Source organism: Papaver somniferum, chromosome 2 (genome assembly GCF_003573695.1).
Source record: "Papaver somniferum cultivar HN1 chromosome 2, ASM357369v1, whole genome shotgun sequence".
In the NCBI taxonomy this organism is placed as follows: Eukaryota; Viridiplantae; Streptophyta; class Magnoliopsida; order Ranunculales; family Papaveraceae; genus Papaver; species Papaver somniferum.
The window spans coordinates 145,090,682-145,111,650 of NC_039359.1; the positions used below are offsets into that span (position 1 = coordinate 145,090,682).

Below are 20,969 nucleotides of genomic sequence, written 5' to 3' on the forward strand. Positions count from 1 at the left end.
CGAACTCACATTTATAAATCGAATTATACACGTATTTATGCCATTCCGAATTAATGACGAATCACGTCCTGTTGACCGAATTTTGGACCGAATCTGGATTTTACAAAATCGTATAATACTCGTACGTTTGTCGTTCCGTACGTTTACCGAATCCCGAATTGCTAACTAGGATCCACACTCCCATAAGAAAGGAGACTTTTTTAATCTGTAAAACACTTCTTGAGTCCTACAAAAACAGAACACCTTCGCATCGAGATGCCACCTCTTTTTGTCTGGTATCTTCTTGTGATCTTCTTCCATGACGACTTGAGAGTTGAGAGTCAAAAGTACTTGCACACCAAGGTTCTAATTTTCGAAGGAATCAAAAATCCCTTATAAATTTGATTCCTTCATGGGGTAATATTCAGGATATTCATTTCTATTCTCTCCTGGGTTTAACTAAAAATAACCCACAACCAGGAGAAAAATTAAAATTGGAAATCATGATGTTCTTCCCATCATCATACACTAATTCTCTAATGATTTTCACTAAACCCATGTTTCTACATGGGTTGTCAGCTTGTTTACACCTCACTCTGTTTCTAGCTTTGGTTATCAATTGGGTATTCAAGCGATTCAAAGCTCCTGCTTCTGCTTCTCCTATGCAGAGGAGCTCCAAAGAGAAAAATTCCAGGTTTTTTTTGTATTATAAACCAACCCTTTTGTTATCTTGCTTAGGTTTATCATTTCTTAATGTTATCATTTGTGGATTCAATCAGTTCATATGGTATAAACAAGGTTGGTCTGATGAAAGGGTTTTGGTTCAATTTGATTTAGTTCTTAGATTTCTTGGTTGGGTTTCAATTTTTGGTTATTTGCATTTTCAATTCAAGAGGGAGTTGAAATTTCCAGTCTTGTTGAGGGTTTGGTGGGGTTTAAGCTTTTTAATGTCATGTTATTTTGTAGTTATAGACCTTGTTGTGTACCGAAAAGATCGAATTTTGCCTGCACAATTTTGGGTTTTGGATGTTGCATCTGCTGTGGTGGGTTTGGTTATCTTTTATGCTGGGGTTTCTGTCAAGAAGGATGCAGAAGATGCCCTTCAGGAGCCTCTTTTGAATGGTAATGGTGTTAATGGTGGTGGTAAGAATGCCAATACTAGTAGGGTTAATGAGAATAGTAATGGTGAAAATGCATCTCCTTTTTCTACTGCAAGTTTTTTCAGTCTCCTTACTTTCTCTTGGATGGGACCTTTGCTTGGTGTTGGTTATAGGAAGACGTTAGACATCGAGGATGTTCCTGGGTTAGATATTCGGGATAGTGTTAATGGTGTCTACCCAATTTTTAGAAATAAGCTCGAATCTTACTGTGACGGAAGTGAAGTAAAAACGTTCAAACTAGTTAAGGCATTAGTCTACTCGGTTTGGAGAGAAGTTGCAGTGACAGCTTTACTAGCTATCATCTATACATTTGCTTCCTATGTTGGGCCTTACCTCATTGATACCTTTGTCCAATATCTCAATGGCAATAAAGAATTCAATCACGAGGGTTATGTTTTGGTATCTGTATTCTTCGTCGCGAAGCTCGTTGAGTGCCTTGCACAGAGGCATTGGTTTTTTATGATGCAACAAGCTGGTGTAAGAGTTAAAGCTGCCCTAGTTGCGACTATCTATCGGAAGGGTCTGACCCTTTCAAGCCAGTCGAGACAGGGTCACACAAGCGGGGAGATCATTAATTTCATGACTGTGGATGCTGAGAGGATTGGGGATTTCAGTTGGTATATGCATGACTTATGGATGGTCCCAATCCAAGTCGGTTTAGCGTTGATTATCTTGTATAAGAACCTTGGGCTTGCTTCAGTTGCAGCTTTTGTGGCCACTGTCATTGTGATGCTGGCAAATGTTCCTTTGGGTTCAATGCAGGAGAATTTCCAAGAAAAATTGATGGCGGCAAAAGATAAAAGGATGAAGGCAACATCAGAGATTCTTAGGAACATGAGAATTCTCAAGCTCCAAGGCTGGGAAATGAAGTTTTTGTCTAAGATTATTGATCTCAGGAAAAGCGAAGAAGGATGGTTGAGGAAGTATGTCTATACATCAGCCATGACCACCTTTGTCTTTTGGGGTGCGCCCACGTTTGTGTCCGTGGTAACTTTCGGAGCGTGCATGCTTATGGGAATTCCACTTGAGTCGGGAAAGATTTTATCAGCGCTTGCAACATTCAGGATTCTACAAGAGCCTATATATAATCTCCCAGACACAATATCAATGGTAGCTCAGACTAAAGTTTCACTTGATAGAATTGCCTCATTCCTCCGTCTTGGTGACCTTGAAGACGATATAGTTGAGAAACTTCCAAGAAGTGCTTCTGGTATTGCACTAGCGATACAAAACGGGAATTTCTCATGGGATCTCTCTTTATCAACTCCTACATTGAAAGACTTGAATATTCAAGTAAATCATGGTATGAGAGTAGCTGTTTGTGGTACTGTCGGCTCCGGAAAGTCGAGCTTGCTTTCCTGCATCTTAGGAGAGGTACCAAAGGTATCTGGTACAGTTAAGGTTAGTGGAACAAAGGCTTTTGTTGCTCAGTCCCCATGGATACAGAGCGGAAAGATTGAGGAGAACATATTGTTTGGTAAGGAGATGGACAGGGAAATGTATGACAGGGTCCTCGAAGCATGTTCCCTGAAAAAGGACTTGGAGATTTTGTCTTTCGGGGATCAGACTGTTATAGGGGAGAGGGGAATCAATTTGAGTGGTGGCCAAAAACAAAGAATACAAATTGCTCGTGCTTTATACCAGGATGCTGATATTTATTTGTTTGATGATCCTTTTAGTGCAGTCGATGCTCACACGGGATCACATATTTTTAAGGTAACTCATTGTGCATTCGTTACTCTTAGCAAATCCACGCTTCACGTCCAATTTCATGTCCGAGTTAAGTATGTGTGTTGAATATTACTAACAAATGTCTGCACAACAGGAATGTCTACTGGGGCTTTTGAGTTCCAAAACCGTGATTTATGTGACACATCAAGTTGAATTCTTACCATCTGCTGATCTTATTTTGGTATATACTCTCTCTCTCTCTCTCTCATGTGTATATAGTCAGTTTAGTTTGGTTGTTTCCCAACTGAATATTTTCGATATCAGGTTTTGAAAGATGGGAGGATTGCTCAAGCAGGGAAATATGAGGATATTCTTAATTCAGGAACACATTTTATGGAACTGGTTGGTGCGCATGAAAAAGCCATGTCTGCTCTTGATTCTTTTGAGCCAGGAAACATGATAAGTGATGCTGGGGAAAATTTGCAGCAGGATGTGCATAAAAAAGAAGATAAAAGAGAAGAACAAGACAGTAAAACTGATGCAACAGTAGTGCCACAAGGCCAGCTGGTTGAAGAAGAAGAAAGAGAGAAAGGGAAAGTTGGTTTTTGGGTTTATTGGAAATATATTACCACTGCATATGGAGGAGCACTTGTACCATTTATACTGCTAGCGCAGGTTATTTTCCAGTTCCTTCAAATTGGGAGCAATTACTGGATGGCCTGGGCGACCCCGATTTCAAAGGATGTGGAACCTCCAGTTAAAGGCTCCACTCTCATCCTTGTATACGTTGTGTTTGCTGTAGGAAGCTCCCTTTGCATTCTTGTGAGAGCCACTCTTCTTGTAACTGCTGGGTACAAGACCGCAACTCTGCTCTTCAACAAAATGCATCTTTGTATTTTTCGAGCAGCCATGTCATTTTTCGATTCCACCCCAAGTGGAAGGATATTAAATAGAGTAAGTAAACATAAACGGTTATTTTTGCTTATTTTTTCTATTCCCAGATTTATGTTTGTTCGATGATTTTAAAGTTAATAGATTTCGGAAAGTAACCAATGCTGCTTTCTTCAGGCTTCTACAGATCAAAGTGCAGTGGATATGAACATTCCATATCAAATTGGAGGACTTGCCTTTTCAATAATACAACTTGTAGGGATAATTGCAGTAATGTCACAAGTTGCATGGCAGGTCTTCATTGTTTTTATTCCTGTAATTGCAGTATGCATTTGGTACCAGGTAAGCCAACTTTCCATGTTTTTCGAATATAAGATATTCTTACATAAGATGAGTCCAAGTCATATTAGTCTTTTATGACCTACGTCTGTATCAAATATCTAATAACACTGCATGTTTTAATCTTCTCCTGCACAAGCATATACTTACAAGTTAAAAAATTTCTGCCAGCAATATTACATATCCGGGGCACGAGAACTAGCTCGTCTAGTTGGGGTCTGCAAAGCTCCAGTCATTCAACATTTTGCGGAAACTATATCAGGATCAACAACCATAAGAAGTTTTAGTCAGGAATCAAGATTCATGGACACAAACCTGAAGTTGACAGATGCTTATTCCCGACCCAAATTTTATAATGCTGCTGCAATGGAGTGGCTATGCTTTCGCCTGGACATGTTGTCATCCATTACATTTGCTTTCTCATTGGTTTTCTTGATCTCCATACCACAGGGAGTAATAGATCCAGGTAGGTAGTTCCTATATGAATCTATAAAAGATTTCTTTTCAAGTTGCTTGGCTTACTACTGGAAGAGCATCACATTCTTCTATTTCTATGCTATTTTAAAGGTGTTGCGGGTTTATCAGTGACATATGGACTTAATCTGAACATGTTACAAGCATGGGTTATTTGGAATCTTTGCAATCTCGAGAATAAAATCATATCTGTAGAGAGAATACTGCAATACTCATCCATCCCCAGTGAACCTCCCCTTGCTATTGAAGCAAGTAACCCATTGCACAATTGGCCACCTCATGGAGAAGTTGATATTCGTGACCTACAAGTAATAACTCTGCTTCTTTTTTTTTTTTGAATTTTTTTTTTTGAATTTCTTTGCCAGTTGTACTAACAAACACATGATACTGGGTGATTGATGAGTTTAACTATTTGATGTAGGTTCGGTATGCCCCACACATGCCTCTTGTATTGAGGGGTCTTACATGTGTATTTCAGGGAGGAAAGAAGACTGGTATAGTTGGGAGAACAGGTAGTGGTAAATCAACTCTCATTCAGACACTGTTCCGCATTGTTGATCCATCTGCTGGTCAGATTCTCATAGATGGTATCAATATCTCCACCATTGGGCTGCACGACTTGAGATCAAGATTAAGTATAATTCCACAAGATCCAACCATGTTTGAGGGTACCGTGCGAAGCAACCTAGATCCACTTGAGGAGTATACCGATGAACAGATTTGGGAGGTGCGTTCATTTGCACAGATATATTATCCAAATTAGGAAAGAAGACTTTCAAGAATATTTCGAGTTGTAACAGATAACTTTCTTTTTTTTTTCTTTGGCCGGCTGTCCACATCCATGTAAGAAAAAAGAGTTGTACTCTTGTTGATGCAGCACTTTCACCAGTGGTGAAGTTAGGCCATTTTAGTTGTAAGTGGATGTGCGCTTCTTGGTCTGCCCTAGGAATATTTTTAGATCATCCGCATCTTATACTAGGTGTGGCCTCAACAAACTGATTGCCACAAAGTACATGTGGATAATTTCTCTAGAGGTCCAGTGTTGTACCTAGTCGTCTTGAACTATCATTATAAGCTATCTAATATATGTTAAATAAGTGCATATTAAATGCTGAATGACAGTAGTTTGTTGTTGTGTAGGCTCTAGATAAATGCCAACTCGGAGAAGAAGTACGGAAGAAGGAAGGAAAGCTTGATGCTTCAGGTATTTCATTGTAATTAGAAATTCAAATTAGTTGTTAAGTTGCAACTTCCAAGACCTTTAATCAATTGATGTTTCGCTATCAATCTGATTTATATATATTCGTGCTATTTTGTTTTGTTACTTCAAGTCTTCAACTCCTCTCAATATACTATAAACACCTGCTGATGTACATTGGGGTTGGTTGCAGTTATTGAAAATGGAGAGAATTGGAGTATGGGCCAGAGGCAGCTAGTTTGTCTCGGAAGGGTACTTCTTAAGAAGAGTAAAGTCTTGGTGCTTGATGAAGCTACCGCATCTGTCGACACTGCTACTGATAATCTTATCCAGCAAACACTCAGACTGCAGTTTTGGGACTGTACTGTTGTCACTATCGCACATAGAATAACTTCTGTACTTGATAGTGACATGGTCCTACTGCTAGATCATGGTAAGTACAACTTTAAGTGTTTTCAAAAGACAGCTTATCTAGTGATTGTTGTCTGGAACTTTTGTAGTCACACTCATCTTGATAAGAAAAATTCATACATGTGGCAGGGCTTGCTGTGGAATACGACTCTCCGACTAAATTACTAGAAAATAAGAAATCTTCATTTTCAAAGCTCGTGGCAGAGTACAGCTCAAGATCAAGTACTAGTTTCGAGACATGATGGAAACTTGGATTTTAAATGGTAACCACTTACTAAGGAGTCGAAGATATGAAGATAATAACAATGATGATGACGATACAGTGAGTTTCACTATGCAGTGTAAGCTCTTTGTGATGCCTTGCAGGTATCTTGTTAAGGTAATTTAATATTTAAACCACTATTATTTCACACAACGCAGTCTATTAGTTACATAGTTTTGAGCTTATATTATATAGAAATTTCTGGCATTTTAGTTCCTAAATAAAAATAAATGAGCAAAGGAATAGTTGGAAGCACTTACTATTGTACCGTCCAATTTTGGTTGTTCTATTCAGTAAATGCAATTAAATTTTACAACAGTTTTGGTTGTTCTGTCATTTTAGTTACAATTGTTAGTTTACCAAGTTGGTACCTGCACTAGCAACCCGAGTGCACTATCTGACGCTTAGTTAGGCAAACCAAGTAGCCCGATGAATTAACCCACAAAGTTAATTCATACTCATCAATTACAGATTTCTCACTGAAACAAAGTTCTATTGTGTTATATTGTTATCGAGACTGGCGGAGCCAGAATCGAAGGTGGGGGCAAAAACAAATCCCATCGAGTAAAAGCCAACCAAGGGACAATTGCCAGATCCCCCTTTTTTTTATTATTAAAAACATAGAACCTTTAGATGTGTGATGTCACCTTTTTTGTCTGGTATTTTCTTGTGTTCTTCCCCCCATGACTTTAGAGTCAAAAGTACTTGCACACCACGGTGTACCCGATGACACCAAACCAAGTCTACTCTTCAAGGAAATTAAATATTCAACTATTATTTTTCTATAAACTTGATTCCATTATTCATTGGCCAAACATTCAAGATATTCTTTTCTATTCTGTCCTGGTTTAACTATAAGTACCCATATCACTAAAAAAATAACAGTAAGGAATCACTAAAAAATGGATATGATCATGGTGATCTTCTCATCATACACTAATTCTCTAATGCTATTCAGTAAACCCATGTTTTTACATGGATTTTCAGCTTGTTTACACCTCTCTCTGTTTCTAGCTATGTTTATCTATTGGATACTGAAGAGACTCCAAGCTGTTAATCCTAGTCCTCCTCCTATACAAAGCATCTTCAAAGAGAAAACCAGATTTCTTTTGTATTATAAGCCAACCCTTTTGTTATCTTGTTTAGGTTTATCACTACTTAATCTTATCATATTTGGGTTTAGTCAGTTTATGTGGTGCACAATTGGTTGGTCTGATGAAAGGATTTTGGTTCAATTTGATTTAGTACTTAGAGTTCTTGCTTGGATTTCAATTTTTGCTTATTTGCATGTTCAATTGTCAAGTGAGCTGAAATTTCCAGTCTTGTTGAGGGTTTGGTGGGGTTTTAGCTCTTTTATGTCTTGTTATTTTCTAGTTATAGATATTGTCATGTACCGAAAAGAGCAAATTTTGCCTGCACAGTTTTGGGTTTTGGATGTTATATCTTCTGTGGTGGGATTATTCATCTTCTATGCTGGGATTTCTGTCAAGAAGAATGCAGAAAATACCCTTCATGAGCCTCTTTTGAATGGCAATGGTGTTATTGGTGGTGATATAAATAGCAATAATAATGTGTCAAGTAAGAATAATAATGGTGGTGAAAATGCAACTCCCTTTTCTACTGCAAGTTTTTTCAGTCTCCTTACTTTTTCTTGGATGGGACCTTTGCTTGGTGTTGGTAACAGGAAAACGCTAGACATCGAGGATGTTCCTGAATTAGATGTTGCTGATAGTGCTAACGGTATCTACCCAATTTTTAGAAATAAGCTTGAATCTTATTGTGCCGGTAGTGAAGTAAATACGTTCAAACTAGTTAAGGCAATAATCTACTCGGTTTGGCGAGAAGTTGCAGTGACAGCTTTACTAGCAATGATTTACACAGTTGCTACCTATGTTGGGCCTTACCTTATTGATACCTTTGTCCAATGTCTCAATGGCCATCAAGAATTCAATCACGAGGGTTATGTTTTGGTGTCTGTATTTTTCCTTGCAAAGCTCGTTGAGTGCCTTGCACAAAGGCACTGGTTTTTCATGCAGCAACAGGCTGGTGTAAGAGTCAAAGCTGCACTGGTTGGGGCCATCTATTCGAAGGGTCTGACTCTGTCAAGCCAGTCGAGACAGTGTCACTCAAGCGGTGAGATCATTAATTTCATGACTGTGGATGCTGAGAGGATAGGGGATTTCAGCAGGTGTATGCATGATCTATGGATGGTTCCAATCCAAGTCGGTTTAGCCTTGATTATCTTGTACAAAAACCTTGGGCTTGCTTCAGTTGCAGCTTTTGTTGCCACTGTCATTGTAATGCTAGCAAATGTTCCTCTGGGTGCAATGCAGGAGAATTTCCAAGAAAAATTGATGGCGTCAAAAGATAAAAGGATGAAAGCAACATCAGAGATACTTAGGAACATGAGAATTCTGAAGCTCCAAGGCTGGGAAATGAAGTTTTTGTCTAAGATTATTGATCTCAGGAAAAGCGAAGAAGGATGGTTGAGGAAGTATGTCTATACATCAGCCATGACCACCTTTGTTTTTTGGGGTGCCCCCACGTTTGTGTCCGTGGTCACTTTCGGAGCGTGCATGCTTATGGGAATTCCACTTGAGTCGGGAAAGATTCTATCAGCGCTTGCAACATTCAGGATTCTACAAGAGCCTATATATAATCTCCCAGACACAATATCAATGGTAGCTCAGACTAAAGTTTCACTTGATAGAATTGCCTCATTCCTCTGTCTCAGTGACCTTGAAGAAAACATAGTCGAGAAACTTCCAAGAAGTGCTTCTGGTATTGCACTTGAAATTGAAAACGGGAATTTCTCGTGGGATCTCTCTTTGTCAACTCCTACATTGAGAGATCTAAATATTCAAGTAAATCATGGCATGAGAGTTGCTGTCTGCGGTACTGTTGGCTCAGGAAAGTCGAGCTTTCTTTCCTGCATCTTAGGAGAGGTACCCAAGGTATCTGGTACGGTTAAGATTAGCGGAACGAAGGCTTTTGTTGCTCAGTCCCCATGGATACAGAGCGGAAAGATTGAGGATAACATTTTGTTTGGTAAGGAAATGGACAGGGAAATGTATGGCAGGGTCCTCGAAGCATGTTCACTGAAAAAGGACTTGGAGATTTTGTCTTTTGGCGATCAGACAGTCATAGGGGAAAGGGGAATCAATTTGAGTGGTGGACAAAAACAAAGAATACAAATTGCTCGTGCTATATACCAGGATGCTGATGTTTATCTGTTTGACGATCCTTTTAGTGCAGTCGATGCTCACACGGGATCACACATTTTTAAGGTAACTGATTTAGCTTCTAATTCTTGTTATTGGGTGCATTTGTTTCTCTGACAAATCTCTATTTGTACTCTTCACGTCCAAGTTAAAGTAGGTGTATTAACAAATGTCTGCACAACAGGAATGTCTACTTGGGCTTTTGAGTTCCAAAACTGTGATTTATGTTACACATCAAGTGGAATTCTTACCTTCTGCCGATCTTATTTTGGTACATTCTTGTCTCTTTTTCCCTCTCAGTTTCGATTTGTTGAGTTCCTTACCGAATATTTTCTATGTCAGGTTTTGAAAGACGGGAAGATTACTCAAGCAGGGAAATATGAGGATATTCTCAATTCAGGAACAGATTTTATGGAACTGGTTGGTGCACATGAAATAGCAATGTCGGCCCTTGATTCTTTTGAGGCAGGAGTAAAAATAACTGATGTCGGAGAGAATTTTCAGCAAGTGGTGCATAAAAAAGAAGATAAAAGAGACGAACAGGAATGTAAAGCTGATGAAACAGTAGTGCCACAAGCCCAGCTGGTTCAAAAAGAAGAGACAGAGAAAGGCCAAGTTGGTTTTTGGGTGTATTGGAAATATATAACCACTGCATATGGAGGTGCACTTGTACCACTGATACTGCTAGTGCAGGTAACTTTCCAGGCCCTTCAAATTGGGAGCAATTACTGGATGGCTTGGGCAACCCCGATATCAAAGGATGTAGAATCTCCGGTTAAAGGCTCCATTCTCATCCTTGTATACGTTCTGTTGGCTGTAGGAAGCTCCCTTTGCGTTCTTGTGAGGACCACTCTTGTTGCAACTGCTGGATACAAGAATGCAACTCTGCTCTTCAACAAAATGCATTTGTGTATTTTTCGAGCTGCCATGTCATTTTTTGATTCCACACCGAGTGGAAGGATACTAAATAGAGTGAGAAAACATGGATGGTCATTTTTGTTCTTTCATTCTTCCCAGATTCATGTTATTTTAATGACGTTTTAGTTAATAGCATTCTAGAAGTAACCAATGCTGCTTTCTTCAGGTTTCTACAGATCAAAGTACAGTGGATACCAAAATTGCAACTCAAATGGGATACCTCGCCTCTTCAACAATACAACTTCTAGGGATAATTGCAGTAATGTCACAGGTTGCATGGCAGGTCTTCATCGTGTTTATCCCCGTAATTGCAATATGCATTTGGTACCAGGTAAGCCAGTTTTTTTTTGAAAATAAAGTATTTTAAATGCCGCATGTTTTATCTTCTCCTGCACAAGCATATACTTACGAGTTACAATCTTATCTTCCAGCGATATTACATATCCACCGCTCGAGATCTAGCTCGTTTAGTTGGAATCTGCAAAGCTCCAGTTATTCAACATTTTGCTGAAACTATATCGGGATCAACAACCATAAGAAGTTTTAGTCAGGAACCAAGATTTATGGACACAAACCTGAAGTTGACGGATGCTTGTTCCCGACCTAAATTTTACAGCGCAGTTGCAATGGAGTGGCTATGCTTTCGCTTGGACCTGTTGTCATCCGTTATATTTGCCTTGTCATCGATTTTCTTGATCTCCATGCCACAGGGTGTGATTGATCCTGGTAGGTAGTTCCCATATGAATCCATAAAAAGATTTCATATCGATTTGCTTTGTCTCGTGTAGTGCTGGAAGAAAATGGATCACATTATTTTATTCTCTCTTTTATTTTGTAGGTGTTGCAGGTTTAACGGTGACATATGGACTTAATTTGAACATGTTACAAACATGGGTTATTTTGAATCTTTGTAATGTCGAGAATAGAATCATATCAGTTGAGAGAATACTTCAATACTCATCCATCCCTTGTGAGCCTCCCCTTGCTATTGAAGCAAGTAGGCCATTGCATGATTGGCCATCTCATGGAGAAGTTGATATTCGTCATCTACAGGTAATAAATCTAGTGCGAACAAAATTTGAATTTCTTTGCCTGTTGTATGTAACAAACACGACACTGGTTAAATGACAAGGTTAACTATTTGATGCAGGTCCGGTATGCCCCACACATGCCTCTTGTATTGAGGGGTCTTACATGTACCTTTCAGGGAGGAAATAAGACGGGTATAGTCGGGAGAACAGGTAGTGGTAAATCAACTCTCATTCAGACACTGTTCCGGGTTGTCGATCCATCTGCTGGTCAGATTCTCATAGATGGTATTAACATCTCCACCATTGGACTGCACGACTTGAGATCAAGATTAAGTATAATTCCACAAGATCCAACCATGTTTGAGGGTACCGTGCGAAGCAACCTAGACCCACTGGAGGAGTACACCGATGAACAGATTTGGGAGGTACATCGATTTCTACTAGATTGAATACCCAAATAAGGAAACAAGACAAAATAGATATTGAACCTGGGTATGTGTTTTACTGCACAGTTCATGCTGAATGACAGAAGTTTGTTGTTTCAGGCTCTAGATAAATGCCAACTGGGAGAAGAAGTGCGGAAGAAAGAAGGAAAGCTTGATGCTTCAGGTATTTCATTTGTGAATTTGAAGTTTGAAATTCAAACTAGTTGTTAAGTTGCAACTTCCAACACCTTTAATCAATTGATGTTTTTGTATCAATCTGTTTCAATATATTAGCGCCTTTGGAATTTTCATTACTTCAAATTTCCGCTCCTCTGAATATGATGTGCATTTGGGTGGTCACAGTTATTGAAAATGGAGAGAATTGGAGTATGGGTCAGAGGCAACTAGTTTGTCTAGCGAGGGTACTTCTAAAGAAGAGTAAAATCTTGGTGCTTGATGAAGCTACCGCATCTGTCGATACTGCTACCGATAATCTTATCCAGCAAACACTCAGACAGCAGTTTTGGGACTGTACTGTTATCACTATAGCGCATAGAATAACTTCTGTACTTGATAGTGACATGGTCCTGCTACTAGATCATGGTAAGTACAAATTTAAGTGTTTGCAACAAGACAACTTACCAAGTGGTTGTTGACTGAAACTTTTGTAGCCAGGCTTATTTTGATGAAAAACATTCCTATGTGTGGCAGGGCTTGTTGTGGAATATGACTCTCCAACTAAATTATTAAAAAAGAAGAAATCTTCGTTTTCAATGCTCGTGGCAGAGTATAGCTCGAGATCAAGTTCTAGTTTCCAGACATGATGGAGCTTTGGATTTTAAATGGTAACCTCTTATTAGCCCACAAAGTTAGTTTCATATTCATGATTGTCAGAGTGGTCGGTGATCCAAGTTTTTTACTTGACAGACTCCTCTTTGGTACAATGAAGACAGACTCCTTTATATAAACGCAGGAATATATCTCATTCATTGACCTTTTTTGCTTCTTGTGTTTGTTACGAGCACTCTGAACTTGCTAGCGTATACTCAGGTTTGTAAGACAGTCCCAAGTGGCACAACCACTACTTTCTTTCGAGTCCTACGAGTCTTTTCCAAAGACTCCTTGATTTGTTCATCAAACGTTATTCACTAAATTTATTGGATAACCAACCACCGTAATTAGCCTGTATGTATATGGAGAGATAACAACACAAGGGCTCTCTTTCACTACAGAAATGTAAGGACTACATCATGTGTTATATGGTGAACCCCTTGACGATCATTGGATTACCGTAGCTCTCAAAACAAAACCCCCCTGTTAGAAAAAACATAAAAAAGAAGAACTTAACTAAAAACAAATCCGTTTTCATAAAAACTAACCCTTCCATTTCTCTCTTACTACTAGTACTGTTAGTACTCAGCCTGCAATCCAACAACAACCTTCTACTTCTTGTTCTTCAACTTAGACTTTAGGAATGTAAAACTACCTACCTTTTCTGATGAAAATTCAACAGGATACGTCAATGGAGTCTGAAAAACCCTCAAGTAACAAACACAAGAAGCAAAGAAGGATAAAGATTTATCACGTCTCTTTAGTTTCTAGGTCTAAAGTTGGAAATAGGTGAGATTTAAGTTTCACACGGTACTGAATGTTGGGAATGCGTTTTTTGCATGCTAGGAGCGCGCTCCTAACACGGATCTCACTTGGGAACGCGGAACCGCGGATCTCATGGAGATACCAGATAGCCTTTGACGTTCCTGGCTACTAAGAAAATACCCCAATAAAGCAAACAACAAAATAACTCATTGAAAGAAAACACTGCATTTTCTGGAAATGAAATCATGACCTAAAACAAGAGGTAAAGTAGCATTATGAATTGACTTCCTGTGTTTAAGTGATCAGGGAATATACTCATACTTGCATGAGTTATGACCTGCAACAAGAAAAGATAGCATTTTAGGTAAAGTTATACATATAACTTCTAACCCATAAACTTGGTTACAATTGATGTCAGTTTGGTTCTAGTAAAACCTTGAAAGTAAATGCATTCAATTCCCTTATAAAAATACAGTCATTGGCATCCATCATTCCTATTCATATGTCACTTACATTTGTCTAGCACATGAAAAATACAGCCGATGTTGATAAATACTCAATTATAGCAAGGATTTGCATTTTATTCTTATGCAGTTTGAACAATCAATTCAAGATTAAATCCTAAAATGGGTATTATTACAGAAAATTTATGAGCATCCGGGAAGAAAAGAACTTACTGGGATCAAGATTAGAGATCATGGCAGCAGAACGAAAGTAACAAGTAGCACCTTGTTTCTTGAACTTTTGATAGTAACTATTGAAAGCATAGGAAGCATGGTCGAGTAGAGTATTAGGATTATAACAAGATTTGTTCCTTTGTATCTTACTGCAATCAGCACCTCCTCTTCCACAAGCCCAATCTAGTGCCATTTGAAGTACATCATGTGGTGTCTGTTCATCAGCTATGCACCATTCCTCCATTTGTCCATCTACAACAAATAAGAAAAAAGATCATCAAATTCAGCAAAGGCTAAAGGTCAATGACAGAATCAAAATGTATGAGAGGTTTTTTACTTGAGTTTTGCAGAATTATCAGCATAGTAAAGAGAAGACCAAACAGAATTTTTGACATTATAGATGATGGCATTTTTTTCTTGTTTTTTTTGAGATATGACTAACAGAGTGGTCTTCCATCATAATGTATGTTATCTATAAGACTATACACAAGCACTTGCTTAGAAGTAAATCTCAAGCAAGGAATTAAGCATTAAAGAAGTTTGTGCTTTTAGCTACTTTTTCAAAGATATTCTTTTCTTTAAAATGTTTGGTCCCTTTGGACTAGCCGGGAATGCAGCTTAATCAAAGTTGTTCATCGTCACATGTCTGGTTGGTTTTAAGATTTGGTAGGGATGAGCTAGCCTAGGCCCCTGTAGCAGTGCAACGCAAGGACGACACATGATAACCCCAGTAGCAAACCACTGGGATGGGAACTTCCCCATATCTGATTCTCACATCTGATTTGCCGGTTTACAATGTTCCGTTTTGACTCCTTCGCTTTGCACTAGCGTATGTGTGTTCGCCCTTCAGGACTAAAATTCACCTCGGCACATCTTTGGGCTTACATGAGCGCATGGGCATAAAATGGGTCCAGTTAAAGCAGAATTATATCAAGAATGATTTTTGGGGACCATGGATTTTTTTTTGGGTGACCATAGAGTTATTAGACCAGCCACTGTCTAAGGATAAAGGATGTGTTAGTAAGAATAAATGACTAAATTGTTCCATACTTTATTAATTTACAATTTGCGAAAAACAAATAATTTGGTAAACAATGAACAATATCTTTTTGAAAAAAAAAAAACAATCAACTTAAGTAATCTCCGAAAACAGAACAACAGTTGGAAGCCGAGCAACAAGATGAACTCCAACACCCTTCTGAATAGCTACGCCAACCCTATGAAATAAAAAAAATCCTAATTTAGAAGTAGAGTCATGCTTACTAAGAAAATTATAATTTATAATTTTGATTTTGATTTTATTTTAATTTTTTTAATTTTAAATTTTCAATTATATTCTTGATTTTTGATTTTTATAATATGTTTGATTTTAATGTTTTTTTAATTAAAGAAATTAATTAAGAAATAAAAAATAAAAAGAATTTTTTTTCAAAAAAAAATCGAGAAAAGATTATTATTTTCTTTTTAAAAAATAAGAAATATAATCAAAATAATATAAGGATATTTTTATCATTAACTAAAATATATGGATAAGTGGTTTTGAACTTTACTTCCTAATGACCTATCAAAAATAAAATAGTGGTCCCCTTCAAAGTTTATGTGGTTACCAGAAAATCCTTTTATGTCAATTACTTTTTTTCTTCTTTTAATACGAAAATTGAATAGATATCATCAGGTGCAGGTCATTTGATCAAAACATGATAGGGTGACATTTTTTCTTTTTGCTCTTTTGAAAACATATTACCAGAGGTTTATTTATTCGTTTTTTCCGCGCAAAAGGAAAAATGACAACATGTATTCAACAGATGGTGATCAAGCTTTGAGTTCCAATAAGGGACATCATGTAAAATGTATTTTTCGGGAAGGTAGATGATAGTCATGATGCATACTCTCTTCGTCTCACAAAAAGTTTTTTCTTTTTCTTTTACCTAATAATAAGCGAATTGGAAAAATAAAAAACCCACTTTTTATAGAACGAAGGTAATATAATAAAGGAAACTCTAGCTACCATCACCACAATGATGATCCAACCATCATATGATCATTGATCAGATAATCTATCCCACACAACTAATTAAGCAGGTGTGTTTTAATGTTTAATACCATCATCCAGAACTTGGACATTAAAAACTAAAAGCTAACCCAGATCTAGGTAAAGATTAAAAATAACACATATTAGTAAGGAAGGAAAAAGCCTCTTCTTGGATCTAATCCGAGAATTAACTAGAGCCGAGGAGAATAATGAAGGTGATTTTAGGTTAGGGTTTGAAAAAGGGGAGGAAAGGGAGACGGGAGAGAAAAACCAGAAAACAACTTAAATTTTACTATTCTACAAATTTCTAAGGATGCATTTGTCTCAGCTGGATACGATGAAATTAGATCTCTGTAGCTTATTCTTCCAAATTATATTAGTTGTTCATGTATTGTAGGGATTTACCCTTCGAAGGGAGTCTTTTCAAAAATTCTCAACGGGTCTAGGAGACCTAAGGCTGAGGAGAGGGTTTGGAAATAGTTTTCAGCCAGCAATATAATTGACATCATTCGGTTGTTACCTCATCAGCTGCATCATTTCCCTAGGCATGGAGATACTTTTGAATAAATGTGTCAGCTATTTTTATTATAACTTTGTTAACATCCTTGAACTCATATATGAAATTTCTCGGATAAATCATAAGTCTAACTAGGAAATTGTTTTCTAGAGCTAAAGGTCAATGGTTGGCAGAGAATGAAAGAAATTCACAAAAAAAAAAAATTCATAAAAATGCTTCTTATAAGCAGAAGGTAAATTCAAGTAACTTCATTTTAGTCAACGGAATTATGTTTCGCGATAAAGGCAAGATAATGAAGAAGCCAAAAAAATTTATGTCAATTTGTTTTCTGAGAAGGTGCATGGAAGATTTACCTACGATGAATTAAAGTATTATACTTGAGAAGCCTATTGAAGAAATAGAAGTGAGGAATATGATTTGGAGTTTTTGTAAGAATAAGTCGCCAAGACCTGATGGTTATATTATAAAATATTTCAAGGATGTTTGGGATATCATCAAAACTAAGCTAATGGGAAGGAGATACGAAATTTTTTTTTAACAAATTGGCAAAATTGATTGGAGATTAAACTGTACAAATACAAACCTTATCCCTAAATGTGATGGTGCATCATCTATGCATAGTTTTAGACTCATTAGTATGGTGGTGTCCACAAAATCATTTTAAGGTTACCTGTAGCCTAGTTAGCAATTCGGAATTCGTTAAACGTACGGAACGTGATACGTACGTGTATTATTTGGATTTTTAAAAATCAAATTCGGTCAATAGTCCGGTCAACGGTTCGTGATACGACAATAGGTCGGAACGGCATACGTACGTGTATAATTCGATTTACAAATATGAAAACGCCGATGAAAATTCGGCATATATTAAATTAATGGTAAATGGATTTTTAAGGTTATATGACGTTAGAGTATGATGTAAACGAAGTATTCCATCCTAATCGATTAACACATTGAGTATAATCACCAATGAGCACGTTGTTCAATGGTTGAGGAGGTGTTTGGGAAAGTTTAAGTCTTGGATTCAAAACCCATCGTCATCGTCTTTTTAAGACTTTTGTACGAACTGAATGAAATTTTGGGAATGTCGTCTTTTTAAGACTTTTATACGAACTGAATGAAATTTTGGGAAGGTTTAAGTCTTGGGTTCGAAACCCATCGTCATCATCTTTTTAAGACTTTTATACGAACTGAATGAAATGGATTTGGACAGTATTAATCGGACAACAGACTCAGTCCAACTCGACTCACTGATGCAGCTAATTGTCCGAACTAGTGCAGCGAACGATACGCGAACCCGAATAATACGCGTATTATTCGTGTTTCCCATATAACACGCGTACTTGGTCCAGGATTGCAGTGGTACTCCCGTATTGTTCGCCCCCCGATCGAAACGTAAAAAATTCGCGAATGATTCGCGAATCATTCGTCGAATTACTAACTAGGACCTGTAGATGAACTGAAGCAAGTACTTCATTCCTTCAATACTGAATATCAGGAGGCCATTATGGAAATCTTTAAAATTACTAATTGCATTTTTATTGCATCAGAGATGATTGGTTCTAGATAAAAAGAAGGCTTTCATCGTTTGATGATGAACTCCGGCTTGGAAAGAGCTTTTAACAATGTTAGTTGGAGTTGTATGGATTATGCTCTTGCTAGATTTTAGTTTGGAGTGGCGTAGAAGAATTGGATCAGATGGTGCCTTTCAAGCAAAATATTCTTCGTGGTTATCAATGGAACTGCTTCTAGTCGTTTTAGAAATAACAAAGGCATCAAACAAGGTGATCTTATGTTTCAAACTCCGTTCATTTTATTTATCGAAGTTTTATCTATGATGATCAAGATATTTTCTTTTTTGCACTTAGTTTACGGTTTCAATTCTATTAGTTATGCTCTTAAGATTAATCATCTCAGGCACAGAGCTACACCAGGTCTAGTGGGGACAGCAGTCCCTCCTAGGATTCCTAATTACATACTTAGGCTTTACATACTTACCATTTTAGGCTTGAAAATTTGAAGTATTTATAGATTTGTCCCTCTTATCTTTATATATTATTACATAGAGAACCTTGAATCCTCTACTATACACTTTAAAAACTACTGGTATTAGGTACTTATCGTATAAAACTTGCCTTAAATATCAAAATTACGTAGGAAAGAACTGAAAAATATCAAAACATTAAATCCAACCATCAATCTAAACATCTTACAACTTATTAGATATTTTGGTGACATCATTTGAAGGAAAATACCAAAGCCTAAAGAAAATTTGCGGTCTTTGACCGCCTGCTTTTATGGAGAAACTACAATACCTATATATATTTGTCCCCCAAACAATATTTCCTAACTTCGTCCCTGAATCATCTACAACTTGCTGATGATCTCATTGTCTTTCTGGATGATGAGAGTGAATAAGTTATACCTTTAACATTAAAATTCTCAAAATTTTGTTCGAAGGATTTTCCTTAAATTAAGATATGATAAGATAAGCTTCGGGTCCTATGTTCCAACAATCTCCTTGTCTTTGTTCTCACGAACAACAAAGTGTCAAATATTATTAAATTAATATCATTTTATTACCTTTGATGTCATTAACTCTTTCTATTTAAAAAATATTAGCGACCAGCTCTCCTAAATTATAGATTTTGTTTCTTATTCTTTTCCGAATAATGTAATACATAAACCAGTTCTACCTATACTTTTCACATAATGCATGCTAAAAAATGCGTCATTTAATGGGATGAAACTTCATCTTAAAATTGTGTTAGGCGTTTAGGGCATGTTTGCACAAAACATATATTGCACCATCATGGTGCATCAAGCTATTGGGATGCTGGCTAAAAGCAGGATTGTACCACTATGGTGCAATTCGCAAGTTGAGCATTGGGAGAGAATTAAAATTGCACTACTATGGTGCAATTTCCGAAACTCATTATCACGAAAGCAGGTGGACTTAGTACATATTCATCCTCTTCCCTTTTCTACTTGTAAAAATATTAATAAGACATATATAAGGAAAGTGTGTAGACTAAAGGTGCATCAAGGGAAAGTTTCAATGGTGAAGCGTATATAATGTAAAAGCATCTTTATGCCGTATGTGTTGCTTACTCAATAGAGTTTCATGATGCATAGGCATCATTGTTTCCGAATTTCTAATCTAAGAATGAACCACCATGATGCATTTTGACAGAAAATCCAATGATGCATACTCTTGCGGATCATTTGTGAAAGACCCTTTAGCCCGCGGCTTGGTACCTGGGGCGGAATTTTGAGTTCATCACAGTTGGAATTATAGTAATTTCGAGATAACACTAGGGACTATGTGTGTTGGATTCATCACTGTGTATTTTGTAATGATAGTACAAAATTTTCTTTCAAAGGGAAAAAATAATTTGGAAGAGTGGGACAACTGTTACGTGGAAAGAGAGTTCGTAACTTCTAAAATGGTTACTTTGCAAATCATGTTTGACTTATTCGAGTACTGTGAGTTTTCTAGACCTTAAATAGCGACCCACCAGATAGCTGGTGATCCGGAAGACTGTTCGAATAGTAATAAGATATTGGGACGGATTATCACATCACCCATTTGGAACATTTTGTGTTGTTAGGCTGGCTATCTCCCACTACATTAGTGGTAACCCAGAAGACCATTTGGAACAATAACTTGCATCTGAATGCCATGTAATTATATTTTGTTCCTCACAGTACAACGCTCAAAATTTCTTGTCATATTCGATAACCCTTGCCAAACTATGAACTTTGGGGATTCCTGGGTGTTATGATATGGCAACGTGCACTTAGGATCCCTTCTAGAGATATCTTTTTGGAAATCCTGAGTATGTGGTATGAGATATATGCTTAAGGGATCCAAATCAGTATTCTCGTTAGTATTATGGACTCTCTTTGGAATTCTGGATATGCGGTATGGGACATATGCTCAGAAGGTCATAATATTTATTCACGACAAACTGAGGAAACCTTATGTGATTTTTGAGCATCTTGGTATGAGACACATGCTCATGAAATTCAAATACACGAAGCTTGTCCACAATACTTTTTTTTTGAATGGTGTAATAATGTAACGACATCAGTTTTCGCATGACGCATGCTCAAAGGTGCGCCATTTAATGAAATGAAGCTTCATCTCAAACTTGTGTTGCGCAT

General features: G+C 37.3%; 3 protein-coding genes across 5 annotated transcripts; 2 read left to right on the forward strand and 1 right to left on the reverse strand.

Moving 5' to 3' along the window:
• Nucleotides 1-240: 240 nt before the first annotated feature.
• Nucleotides 241-6,703, forward strand: LOC113349352 (ABC transporter C family member 3-like). The gene is made up of 10 exons (XM_026593323.1): nucleotides 241-2,855; nucleotides 2,965-3,051; nucleotides 3,135-3,764; nucleotides 3,879-4,043; nucleotides 4,212-4,506; nucleotides 4,608-4,822; nucleotides 4,936-5,241; nucleotides 5,655-5,718; nucleotides 5,906-6,145; nucleotides 6,253-6,703. Exons 1-10 carry the CDS (start codon nucleotides 483-485, stop codon nucleotides 6,363-6,365), a joined length of 4,488 nt encoding a protein of 1,495 aa, XP_026449108.1. The 5' UTR covers nucleotides 241-482; the 3' UTR covers nucleotides 6,366-6,703.
• A 409-nt stretch (nucleotides 6,704-7,112) lies between these two features.
• On the forward strand, nucleotides 7,113-14,343 carry LOC113349353 (ABC transporter C family member 3-like). Of its 3 annotated transcripts, XR_003360106.1 has the most exons (12): nucleotides 7,114-9,672; nucleotides 9,791-9,877; nucleotides 9,949-10,578; nucleotides 10,691-10,855; nucleotides 10,956-11,250; nucleotides 11,363-11,577; nucleotides 11,675-11,980; nucleotides 12,101-12,164; nucleotides 12,344-12,583; nucleotides 12,692-12,825; nucleotides 12,908-13,030; nucleotides 14,219-14,343. XR_003360106.1 is itself a non-coding variant. In XM_026593325.1 (11 exons), the coding sequence occupies exons 1-10, from the start codon at nucleotides 7,288-7,290 to the stop codon at nucleotides 12,802-12,804; spliced, it is 4,500 nt and encodes a 1,499-aa protein (XP_026449110.1). In that variant the 5' UTR covers nucleotides 7,113-7,287; the 3' UTR covers nucleotides 12,805-12,825; nucleotides 14,219-14,338. The 3 variants fall into 3 exon arrangements, 2 of the variants coding, with proteins under 2 accessions (XP_026449110.1, XP_026449109.1); XM_026593325.1 differs by lacking the exon at nucleotides 12,908-13,030 and having other exon boundaries at nucleotides 7,113-9,672; nucleotides 14,219-14,338; XM_026593324.1 differs by lacking the exon at nucleotides 14,219-14,343 and having other exon boundaries at nucleotides 12,908-13,533.
• On the reverse strand, nucleotides 13,660-14,720 carry LOC113349354 (glucan endo-1,3-beta-glucosidase 1-like). The gene is made up of 3 exons (XM_026593327.1): nucleotides 14,591-14,720; nucleotides 14,254-14,505; nucleotides 13,660-13,913 (listed from the first exon to the last, which is right to left on the reverse strand). Exons 1-3 carry the CDS (start codon nucleotides 14,661-14,663, stop codon nucleotides 13,879-13,881), a joined length of 360 nt encoding a protein of 119 aa, XP_026449112.1. The 5' UTR covers nucleotides 14,664-14,720; the 3' UTR covers nucleotides 13,660-13,878.
• Between the last annotated feature and the right edge of the window lie 6,249 nt (nucleotides 14,721-20,969).

Bases quoted from the DNA above. Each gene is read 5' to 3' on its own strand.
- LOC113349352 (XM_026593323.1), top strand. From the start codon at position 483: ATGATGTTCTTCCCATCATCATACACTAATTCTCTAATGATTTTCACT. The intron at 2,856-2,964 runs GTAACTCATTGT...TCTGCACAACAG, and splicing joins CGGGATCACATATTTTTAAG to GAATGTCTACTGGGGCTTTT. The intron at 5,242-5,654 runs GTGCGTTCATTT...GTTGTTGTGTAG, and splicing joins CCGATGAACAGATTTGGGAG to GCTCTAGATAAATGCCAACT.
- LOC113349354 (XM_026593327.1), bottom strand. From the start codon at position 14,663: ATGCCATCATCTATAATGTCAAAAATTCTGTTTGGTCTTCTCTTTACT. The intron at 14,506-14,590 runs GTAAAAAACCTC...TATTTGTTGTAG, and splicing joins GATAATTCTGCAAAACTCAA to ATGGACAAATGGAGGAATGG. The intron at 13,914-14,253 runs GTAAGTTCTTTT...TTCTTGTTGCAG, and splicing joins GATCTCTAATCTTGATCCCA to GTCATAACTCATGCAAGTAT.
- LOC113349353 (XM_026593325.1), top strand. From the start codon at position 7,288: ATGGATATGATCATGGTGATCTTCTCATCATACACTAATTCTCTAATG. The intron at 9,673-9,790 runs GTAACTGATTTA...TCTGCACAACAG, and splicing joins CGGGATCACACATTTTTAAG to GAATGTCTACTTGGGCTTTT. The intron at 12,584-12,691 runs GTAAGTACAAAT...TATGTGTGGCAG, and splicing joins GGTCCTGCTACTAGATCATG to GGCTTGTTGTGGAATATGAC.